At 42.9% G+C, this 12409-nt stretch overlaps 1 protein-coding gene across 1 annotated transcript in view; it reads right to left on the bottom strand.

The window, feature by feature from the left end:
• Positions 1-12409, bottom strand: part of LOC146068833 (uncharacterized) — a 152934-nt gene that overhangs the window by 79657 nt on the left and 60868 nt on the right. The window contains exons 4-5 of the mRNA XM_083179261.1: positions 8777-8896; positions 6678-6746 (exon numbers count right to left, since the gene is read on the bottom strand). Of these exons, the coding sequence (XP_083035387.1) occupies positions 6678-6746; positions 8777-8896 (189 nt within the window). The remainder of the gene's footprint in view (positions 1-6677; positions 6747-8776; positions 8897-12409) is intronic.

Raw genomic sequence — 12409 nt, 5'->3', positions numbered from 1 at the left:
GGCACCTTATTTATATATATATATATATATATATATATATATATATATATATACATACATACATACATTGATCCCCCAGATATTATGGCTAATACATAATTGCATAACATCCAAAACAGTAAAATAATTTGATCATTACTGATCACATTGGTACACACCTGAAAGTACAGTATAGTGGCTTTAGCAATTATTTCTACTGTGGCTAGGAAACCTAGGAAGACTAGCAGCTCAGCTAGCAACATTAGACCCAGACTTTAACGGCCTGTTACTTTTTTGGAAGAAAAGCAAAAAAAGAAATTACAATAAAAAAAAAAAAAAAGCAGCAACTAAATGAGCACCTGAGCAAAACCATGTGCACTGCAGTTGGGGGAATGTAACATGTGCAGAGACAGATTTTGGGTGGTGTGTGTCCACGCTGAAATCTAAATTTCAGTGTAATGATAAAACGGTTAACCATTTGTTTTCTACATGCAAAAGCAGACAGTAAGTACCATGCACAGAAAAACATCGAACTGTATTTGCTCCCCTTGCAATTCAGCATGATGTGTTCCAGATAAAAAGTTAAATGCACCCCCAATCATCCAATCCTTGATCCAATTATCCAATCCTTCAACCAATCATCCAATTATCCAATCCTTCAACCAATCATCCAATCCTTCAACCAATCATTCAATCCTTCATCCAATCATCTTCAACGCTCTTCAATAAGTATTGTATGTTGTTGACTTTTCCCTATTTATCAAAATCTACAGTTCATCATTTTGCCATCATTCATATCCTGTACCGCAGTATCTTTATTAAAAAAGGTTGCTTCACTCCCTTGTCGTTCATGTAACAGCCCTACATCAAAGCACCCAGCCTCCGTTACACTCCAGCTGGTGCTTCACGAAACGTGACACCGGTGTTTCTAATTACTATGGACGTCTGAAAAGTGTCTGGGAACCTTTTTCTGAGTTCCTACTTCCTTTCTATACTACTCCTTATACTTTCTAGTGTGCTATAACTTTCCAATTTAGATTAGACTACTATTAATAATATTGTGCTCTTATCTATGTGGTAATTAATATTACTAAAGTGGAGGTGCAAATTAAATATATTTGCACCTCCACTTTAGTAATATTAATTACCACATAGATAAGAGCACGGTATTATTAATAGTAGTCTAAGCTAAATTGGAAAGTTATAGCACACTAGAAAGTATAAGTAGTAGTATAGAAAGGAAGTAGGAACTCAGAAAAAGGTTCCCAGCTTCCGTGAGTTAAGGAGGGGGATCAAGCCAGCAAATAGTGATCCCCCACTCCTCCACCACACCTCCAACGTAGTAGCAACATTCAGGAGCATCTGTAAATGCCAGGATCGGCATAGTAATCGGACTGACGGCCGCAAAGCAGGCTGGGTAGTCCGGCCCCCAATAAACTAATGGTTCAAACACTAAGATTTTTAAAAAGATTAAAAGACTAGCAAATAGAAGTCTGGTTAGGAACTAAGATAGGGAATTGGCATTAATAATTTGAATTACCTTTAACACAGAACAATTAAATCATTACAGGAAATGATGTCATGATATGGCCCTATATATACCAGAGCCAGGTAGTGGCTAGTTCACTTCCACTGAAACTTATACCAGTATACACCTCAAGAGGGGTAAGTCTTTCAGCTACATTGCTAAATTGTCCATTTTTGGTGCATCAAACTTTGCTTCTGTTAGATTATGCTCTTGGGAGTTAATTACCTGAAAAATTTGTTTGTGACTTATTCTATTGGGAAATATGTTTATTGATATATATATATATATATATATATATATATATATATATATATAACAATATATATATATATAGGTGGCGGAGTCAGCCTGGCACTCGTCCTTCAGGGATCAGCTGCCGTTGCCCTGGAGGGATAGGTAGGTGACGACTGGAGACAGAGGCGGCACTCAGCGGACTTGGTGATAGAAAACTTTATGTAGAAAATGGAAACTCCAACATTTCGGAGCAAATGTGCTCCTTTTTCAAGGTGTACAAATTTAAAAGTGAAAAACTCTTACCTTAAATACCCCACCGCCAGTGTAATGAGGTCCCGTGTTCGGGGCCGGAGCCGGCGTCTGACGTAGCTTCCGGCTGAGCGCGCTGTACAGGCGCGCGGCCGCATCTTGTGTTGCTAGGATACCTATCCATTTGGGACTGCATCCAGCCCCACTTGAGCCAGGGCACCTCCAAATACGTTGTACTATCTTTCTACCCTTCAAGGAAGTGCTCTTTGCAACACACAAAAGCACATTTCATTTTACCACCAACTGGACACCATTGCAGTTACGATGCAGCACTGCACCAGAACGGACACCCCCGGGATCCCATCCAGCACACCAGTGCCAGAGGATCAACCAGGATGTAGCTCCATGCAACTACAGAGAGGCAGCACCTTCACCTACACAGACGAAGAGGTGGAGAGAGTGCTTTTCAAGGACAATATATCGTTAATGAAAGGGCACCTGGGCCCCGAGGACATCTACAAACAATTATATAAACTCAAGCGCAGGGAGATGGATTTTCTCCTACACGGGGTATCCCTGTCCGAGTACTATCGGGAGCGCCTCATACCGAGGGGCTTCCGGGTAAGGAACGTGCCCACCATAGGGCGGCACAGCCAAGACTTTTGCAGGAAATGGACAAGCATCTTAAACAAGTGCCTGGACCTGCTAGTACTCGTGATAGAGGAGTCTGGGAAAGAACTCAATAAAACCAGAGACAGCATCACACAGTACGAGGCGGAACATCTCGATTCTCTGTCTTCCGATACCTCCCAAGACTGGCTGACTAAATTAAAACAACAATGTGACGGCTACCACAACGATTTAATTAAGTTTAAATGCAATAAACTACAAACGCTAAAAGAAGATTATGAACATAATCAAGTATACCAATGGCTGAATGGGGGGGAGAGGCAACGCCCACATCGCTCCAAACCAGCACAAGGGTGGCGGAGGCGCAGGGAGGCACGAGTGGGAACACACGTATCTTCCAACAGTGACACAGATCCAGCTAACCTGGATTCAGAAGGAGCGGCCATGATGAGGGACAACCCTTTGGGGAACTCCAATGCACAATCCAAAAAGTCAAAAAACGCAGGTCGGCCACCCGTAGGGGAGGCCAGAACCAGAGTCGCCCACTGCATTTCCTGTTCACTATATATAGCCGTAAGTTACTTCCATAAACGGCATCTTTATTGCGATGTGTGCTTTGAGATGCGCGCTCCCGCGGTATCTCATTGCACAGTACAAAAAGTATGTGATGCACATACTTTTTGTACTGTCTTTTTATCGCATCGCATTGCATGCACATGGCATGCACAACGCATGCGATGCACTGCTATTTTAGCACAAAATGCATGCTGGATTCGGCAAGTGTATGGGCACCTTTAGGACTAAGATCCATAGCATCTTATTATCACTGTTAATTTGTTTTTAATATATATATATGGCAATAATTGCACTTTATGTTTGCAGAAACATCAGCAGCCCGGGAGCGATCTAGCCGGACGGTCGCCATGGTTACATGTCAACTATGACCAGGAGTCCCGGCGGTGACGTGCGTCTCAGCCCACGGATACCCGCCCGAAACGGAAGACGCACTGAGCGAGGCTGGGACGCTGTTTTGTATGACAGTTTTCTTTTGTACACCTTGAAGAAGGGGTATCCAATCCCCAAAACGTCGGACACCTTATAATTAATCACTATTTAACTTGTGGAGTGCCGCTGATTGCCTTTGCGAACATTCCCTATACATACATGCCATGGGGCACCCACGGAAGCTGTCCATCTACAGGAGTGCCAGGCTGAACACAGTGACCACCATTGGCATGAACGAAAAATGGGGTTTAAGAGAAAAAATTTGGTCAGATCCGGGAGCCGACCACCGAGAGGTGTATGCCAGGCGGCACACCATGGGCATGAGGAGCATATCAGGGCCTACCGCTGGATGGATTTGGATGAGAACATCAGAGAAGGATGGCAAATGGTCTATTGGAGTGACCAGGACCTCTGAACGATGTTACGTTGGTGTACGCCGGGCAGAGCTTTGACCTGGGGAGCATGTTCTGGGCCTTCTACAGTAGGTTTCAACACAAATGTCACAGACTGCTGATAAAAGGTTTAGAATGCCTAACTACGTAAGTGCTTAAGAATTTTATTCAGAAAGTTATAGATACAGAAAAAAGGCAAGGGCATTGCACCCAAAGAAAACATTAAAAAAAGGATTGCTGCTCAGACAAAGACTGGGGATAATGACTACAAGCAAAACCCCTATCAACAAAAATTACACTAGGCAGCCACCTCCTGGATCTGTTAGAAGAGCTGTTAAGCTTAAAACAAGAGGAAAAAGTTGAGGTAATGTTAATTGCACAACCAAACCTGAGCATCGCTGAACACCTCAACCAGTACTATATAAAGCCATTTCTAAAGATCAGTAAGTGGAAGATTGCCAGTACCTTCTTCATCACAAATGACACGACCATAGAACATTGCAGGGCAAATGAGATGATGAATGTCCACTGTTGGGATCAATGTTGCAGTATCTGTCAATACCCTTTAGTCAAGGAAATATGGAGTGGCAGGCAAAAACAAGAGTCGTTTCATGACTGTTTTGTGGATGTGTGTTATCAACTGACTGCTAGCCCATACACAGAACTCAGATCAGTTGTGGTAACTATTCTGTGTGACTGTAGGCTAATACTCAGGAGTTCAATGTCTGCCCGATAGGCATTGATGCTGTGAATGTGTCTGCAGTTGTAGACAGCTGCGAAGGGTCCAGTGGTTGTTACACTGGTATATGTGGCACATCCACGGAGGAAAAAATAGTGTGCATCACATAGAGGTACAGCCTGGATTCCATCTAAACTATGTTTTCAAGGAAAACCGCACCAACTCCAATTACTCCTGTTATGGACCCTCTATACCGCCACTGAGCTGGTTAGGTGGTGATTCACTACCAGGTTACTCTATCAACAAGCATCAAATAGAAACTATCAATTCCAATTTTGCAATATACCTTTAACATGTTAATATAACAGATATGCTTCTTACTACCATAGTGGTAAGTCACTCAAGCATTTTGAAACAATGAACAGTCTGTTCAGAACAAGCCACACCTCAAAAACTGTACTGAATATGTGCTTATTATCCCAAGTCTCCTTCATAAACTGGGTTTCTGCCTAGTTGCCTTCAGCAAGTCCATGATATTTTTAAACTGCTCTCCGAACCTCCTCAATATGAGCCAGACCACGATACATCAGTTAGCTCTGAACCACTCCAGCTATAAGTCAGAACATTCAGCTCGTAAAAAAAACATGATCCACGGTTTCTCTCATGGCCTGAGTATTTGGAGATGGTTCAGGTATACTAAAGGTGGCCATACATCTACAGATTGATTGTCAGATTTGTGATCTTTCCCATTAGTTCAACTCTGCTCCATACTGCCAGCCAGTTATGTGTAAAGCTGTGTACACAAGGTCATTTATCGCTGGCGATATGGTCGCTGGCAATATTACCAGCCATTGGAGTGTGCACCGGCGATAAATCGCTGGGGGCGAGTTCCCATTTTCAGCCCCCTAATGGTCGCTGGTTGGAGGAGCATGCTCCTCTGACCAGAGACTTCCCCTGCCTCTTCTACCGTCAGTGTGTTTTTTCATCAGCGACCAGAAACCATCTCTGGTCGCTGATGAAAACGGGACACTGAGCAATATGAGTGCTGCGCAATATATTGCTAGCGATCATATTGCTCCGTGTTTACGAACCTTAACCAGAGAATTGCTGATTGATTACAGCACCTGAGTGAGACATGCTCAGCTCTCACTGATTGGGGCCCATGTGAGAGTAGAGTTCCTTGTGCTTCCTATAAAAGGTAGTCTCTGGCAGATAGACACTGCCAGAGCATAGGTTCACTAACCTGCTCCAGCTCTTGAAGAGCAGGTTCCGCTGTCTGGATATTGGATACATTAGTGCAATTCTTCTATGTACCCCAGAGGAAGTTGGTGACATAATTATCTGTATACTGTATGCTACACAACATCGCCCTTAGACATGAAAGTTCGGACTTTGGGGCCATAGAGGAATACAGCAATGACACATATTTTACATCACCATCTCGGGATGTCGTGAATACGCAAAGGGGTTATGAAGTTTGTGAAAGGATAATATGCCAGTACTCAGAACAATATTTTTATATAAACCCATATTTTAATAATCCCAAATGTCTACAAAAATATATTCACTCACATTCGTTGGTTACTTAAAAAAAATTGAAAGCAGATACAATTTGCAGAACAAAATGTAATATTCACAAAAAAAATAATAATTTTCAGTCAACAACCACCTGACAGAATAATGGCCATGAGGGGAGTATTGAGAGCTGTGGTTGGTGGGGTGGTAGTTTAGCTGATAGTAGTGAAAGTGATAGGAGCAGCCAATGATTCTCTTTGGGCTATATGGTCTCAATATTCTTTTTGTGCAATTATTCAGAATTGTGCTGTAGTGCTGCTACGCTGTGCAGTTTGAACTTATCTACATCTTACAGAAGGAATCCAGAGATTGTGACAGAGTTATATGTGAACTATTACATGACAATATTGCAGAATTGTATATGCCTGCTATACTATGGTCTGATTTTTGCTTTTCTAGCACTCACCATCATCCTCATCATTAACACCAGCAGCTTCAATGTGTCGTCTTTTGGAAGTTGCCTTTTTCCCACTTGCTAATGAAAGAAATAAAAATGAAAATATCATCCCTAACTGTTGATTCCTTTGCTTTCACAAAATTAGCAGAAAACTGAATTTAAAAGAAATGTAAAACATATGCAAATGTAAGTTCTACTGGTATAATTTGTCATGCTCGGCATGAATCGGCAAGAGCGAAAAACAGCCACAAAAATGGCCGAAAACGGCTGAAACTTTGCCATAACCACGTGAATTTGCGGCAAATTCGACTATTCATGCAGTTTTGCCAATGCTGGATTTCTCGGTCAGGTGAACAATCGGTTCGAGGATTGAATAGGGCGGGTCTACTTCATACAGTGAAAAGTGCTGATTTTTCATGTGGAGAAAAAGCCTGGCAGCTTCAGCCAAATGATACACCATAGTCATTCCCACCCTGTTCTAAACTAATTCAACACATAGCGATGTGTGTATGGTCGATCTGTGCCAACCAGTGTTCTCTGGTTAGAACACTGGCGATTTGACTAGGTCTTGACTACATGTAGTCAAGATCTGAGCTGGGGTGTACAACGAAGCGGTCTGTGCTTAATTTCTAAACAGATTGCTTCGAAAAAGGGCTATAATTGCCCCATGTATGCTCCAGACTCTTGTGGATCAAAAACCATATTCTACTCACTGCTCCCCTGACCCTCCATCCGCTTCCTACTCCTATACAGCAACAACAAAACAAACTGTCTAACCTGTCTTTAGCTTCACAAAAGAGTGAGATCAGTGCACAACTGATGCCAAAATCAGAGGGTTTTGGCCTGCATTCAGGTTGGATCACATATGCTAATCTACTCGCCACAATGCAATGGAAGAGGAGGTGCACACCACTTTCTTGCAAAAGTTCATCTGCTACTGCAGCCTGAGTAAGTCTGACCTTACTCAAGCTTACAGTTGCAGGGGACCTTGCTCAACCAAGTAAAACTGTACTGCAGATGCGGTACTTGGCCTAACCACACCAGGAAAACAAATGCTGAACACCTCCACCCCACACTGTGAACACTTCTGCCTGTCAATAAGGCAGAGGTATTCGTATTACAGCGGATGCAATTGCAGGACCAGTCCTACACATTTGCAGAAAGGGTCCTGTGCTTGAGCAGTTTCCCAATTATTGGTAAACTGCAAGTTGGATCAATATGCGATCCAACCTAGGCAAGAACCTTATATTATGAAACTCACTTTGACATTTGCTAGATTTTCGCAGGTTTTCTCACCAGAAAACCTACAAAATGTCACATGCAAGTAAGGTCAGCACATTGAAACTCCATGCTTATTAAATGATGAAGATTCTCACACAAAACTCTCATCGTAATTTGGCGAGCGCAAACAATAGTAATAAAAAAAACAGACCCTATTACATTTCTCCCTTTTCTTTTGTACTATAAAAGTAGGAGGCCAATTACCATGTAGAGTACAAATGATCCCACCAATAGTATGCCTACTCCTTTAACCCCTTCAGTGGTGTTTTTTTTATTAGGAGCGCTCCCCACTGGGCGAGTTCTTACTGGGGAGCGCTCCCTAAAATAAAACCCCACCACTGTGTCCCTGGGTCCGGACGGCGGCGCTGATCTGTGTAATAGCTGCAGCCCGGTCCTGCCCCCGGAAGCCTGGCTATGTTTGGCGTGACGTTACACGATCACGCCGCACACAGCAGGGGGGTGGGAGGCCGGGCAACAGGAGCCGGGCAGCCGCTTGAAGCTGAGTGCAACGCTGATCTCAGCGCTCGGCCCAGGAGCGCAGGCAGTGGCACTCCCGAGAATTTTCCAGGTTGCCAGTCTGCGCACTGGAGCAAACCCCAGAAAATTCTCAGGAGTACCAGGGAAGGGGTTAAATATGTATTAGTGCTGTGTAGTATGCATACACCAGTTCAACAATTATTTTGATATAAAAGAAATCATCAGTTTGGCAGCACTATGACAAAGTTAAATTAAACTACAGTAAGGGCAGTCTTGGATTTTGTCTTTTGACTGTACGTGCCTATGATGAAACTTCTTTGCCCAGTGCTTACATGTTTAGCAGTCTATACCTGTGGGTGTCAGATGAAGGTTGCTGAAATTCTCAGGAGCTTTTTGTGCAATCTCCATTTTACGATCCATGACAGCAAAGACCTTATTCCCAGGCTGGGCCATCCTTGGCACAACTGGACCTTAAATTTTGTGGGAAGAAAAAGATAACTCTTTTTTTGGGGGCACTGCTTTTAATGTTAATGAAAAAAGATTAATTTTACGTATACTGATGGGACAAGTGGGTATCAAAACAATAGAATAACATCAGTCAGTACAAGCCAAACCCCCCTTCCCCCACAACTGGACCTTATTAGAGGTGTGTAGTAGAGGTAGCGGTCATTTTACATCCTCTATGGGTGCACACAATCAACTAACTTGCCTAATCAGACCACCCATACTGCAAGGGCACCTTATTTATATATATATATATATATATATATATATATATATATACATACATACATACATACATACATACATTGATCCCCCAGATATTATGGCTAATACATAATTGCGTAACATCCAAAACAGTAAAATAATTTGATCATTACTGATCACATTGGTACACACCTGAAAGTACAGTATAGTGGCTTTAGCAATTATTTCTACTGTGGCTAGGAAACCTAGGAAGACTAGCAGCTCAGCTAGCAACATTAGACCCAGACTTTAAGGGCCTGTTACTTTTTTGGAAGAAAAGCAAAAAAAGAAATTACAATAAAAAAAAAAGCAGCAACTAAATGAGCACCTGAGCAAAACCATGTGCACTGCAGTTGGGGGAATGTAACATGTGCAGAGACAGATTTTGGGTGGTGTGTGTCCACGCTGAAATCTAAAATTCAGTGTAATGATAAAACTGTTAACCATTTGTTTTCTACATGCAAAAGCAGACAGTAAGTACCATGCACAGAAAAACATCGAACTGTATTTGCTCCCCTTGCAATTCAGCATGATGTGTTCCAGATAAAAAGTTAAATGCACCCCCAATCATCCAATCCTTGATCCAATTATCCAATCCTTCAACCAATCATCCAATTATCCAATCCTTCAACCAATCATCCAATAATTCAACCAATCATCCAATCCTTCATCCAATCATCTTCAACGCTCTTCAATAAGTATTGTATGTTGTTGATTTTTCCCTATTTATCAAAATCTACAGTTAATCATTTTGCCATCATTCATATCCTGTACCGCAGTATCTTTATTAAAAAAGGTTGCTTCACTCCCTTGTCGTTCATGTAACAGCCCTACATCAAAGCACCCAGCCTCCGTTACACTCCAGCTGGTGCTTCACGAAACGTGACACCGGTGTTTCAAATTACTATGGACGTCTGAAAAGTGTCTGGGGACCTTTTTCTGAGTTCCTACTTCCTTTCTATACTACTCCTTATACTTTCTAGTGTGCTATAACTTTCCAATTTAGATTAGACTACTATTAATATTTGCACCTCCACTTTAGTAATATTAATTACCACATAGATAAGAGCACGGTATTATTAATAGTAGTCTAAGCTAAATTGGAAAGTTATAGCACACTAGAAAGTATAAGTAGTAGTATAGAAAGGAAGTAGGAACTCAGAAAAAGGTTCCCAGCTTCCGTGAGTTAAGGAGGGGGATCAAGCCAGCAAATAGTGATCCACCACTCCTCCACCACACCACCAACGTAGTAGCAACATTCAGGAGCATCTGTAAATGCCAGGATCGGCATAGTAATCGGACTGACAGCCGCAAAGCAGGCTGGGTAGTCCGTCCCACAATAAACTAATGGTTCAAACACTAAGATTTTTAAAAAGATTAAAAGACTAGCAAATAGAAGTCTGGTTAGGAACTAAGATAGGGAATTGGCATTAATAATTTGAATTACCTTTAACCCAGACCAATTAAATCATTACAGGAAATGATGTCATGATATGGCCCTATATATTCCAGAGCCAGGTAATGGCTAGTTCACTTTCACTGAAACTTATACCAGTATACACCTCAAGAGGGGTAAGTCTTTCAGCTACATTGCTAAATTGTCCATTTTTGGTGCATCAAACTTTGCTTCTGTTAGATTATGCTCTTAGGAGTTAATTACCTGAAAAATTTGTTTGTGACTTATTCTATTGGGAAATATGTTTATTGATATATATATATATATTTATTTATATATATATATATATATATAGGTGGCGGAGTCAGCCTGGCACTCGTCCTTCAGGGATCAGCTGCCGTTGGTGCCTTCCTGGAGGGATAGGTAGGTGACGACTGGAGACAGAGGCGGCACTCAGCGGACTTGGTGATCGAAAACTTTATGTAGAAAATGGAAACTCCAACGTTTCGGAGCAAATGTGCTCCTTTTTCAAGGTGTACAAATTTAAAAGTGAAAAACTCTTACCTTAAATACCCCACCGCCAGTGTAATGAGGTCCCGTGTTCGGGGCCGGAGCCGGCGTCTGACGTAGCTTCCGGCTGAGCGCGCTGTACAGGCGCGCGGCCGCATCTTGTGTTGCTAGGATACCTATCCATTTGGGACTGCATCCAGCCCCACTTGAGCCAGGGCACCTCCAAATACGTTGTACTATCTTTCTACCCTTCAAGGAAGTGCTCTTTGCAACACACAAAAGCACATTTCATTTTACCACCAACTGGACACAATTGCAGTTACGATGCAGCACTGCACCAGAACGGACACCCCCGGGATCCCATCCAGCACACCAGTGCCAGAGGATCAACCAGGATGTAGCTCCATGCAACTACAGAGAGGCAGCACCTTCACCTACACAGACGAAGAGGTGGAGAGAGTGCTTTTCAAGGACAATATATATCGTTAATGGAAGGGCACCTGGGCCCCGAGGACATCTACAAACAATTATATAAACTCAAGCGCAGGGAGATGGATTTTCTCCTACACGGGGTATCCCTGTCCGAGTACTATCGGGAGCGCCTCATACCGAGGGGCTTCCGGGTAAGGAACGTGCCCACCATAGGGCGGCACAGCCAAGACTTTTGCAGGAAATGGACAAGCATCTTAAACAAGTGCAGCCTGGACCTGCTAGTACTCGTGATAGAGGAGTCTGGGAAAGAACTCAATAAAACCAGAGACAGCATCACACAGTACGAGGCGGAACATCTCGATTCTCTGTCTTCCGATACCTCCCAAGACTGGCTGACTAAATTAAAACAACAATGTGACGGCTACCGCAACGATTTAATTAAGTTTTAACGCAATAAACTACAAACGGTAAAAGAAGATTATGAACATAATCAAGTATACCGATGGCTGAATGGGGGGTAGAAGGCAACGCCCACATCGCTCCAAACCAGCACAAGGGTGGCGGAGGCGCAGGGAGGCACGAGTGGGAACACACGTATCTTCCAACAGTGACACAGATCCAGCTAACCTGGATTCAGAAGGAGCAGCCATGATGAGGGACAACCCTTTGGGGAACGCCAATGCACAATCCAAAAAGTCAAAAAACGCAGGTCTGCCACCCGTAGGGGAGGCCAGAACCAGAGGATTCACAAAAAGGAATCCCCCACAAGATCCCTAGTATACAATTTATCCCAGAGGCACTTAACGGACACAGAATCCATCGTCCTGGAAAAAGGGTTGTCCTTCGTGCCCACAACCAGCCACAATGAACTTAATTGGAAGATCGAATTGCATCGGTT

The sequence above is a fragment of the Crinia signifera genome, chromosome 1, assembly GCF_055691185.1.
Source record: "Crinia signifera chromosome 1, ASM5569118v1, whole genome shotgun sequence".
Lineage (NCBI taxonomy): Eukaryota > Metazoa > Chordata > Amphibia > Anura > Myobatrachidae > Crinia > Crinia signifera.
This window is presented reverse-complemented; position numbering and strand designations above follow the sequence as displayed.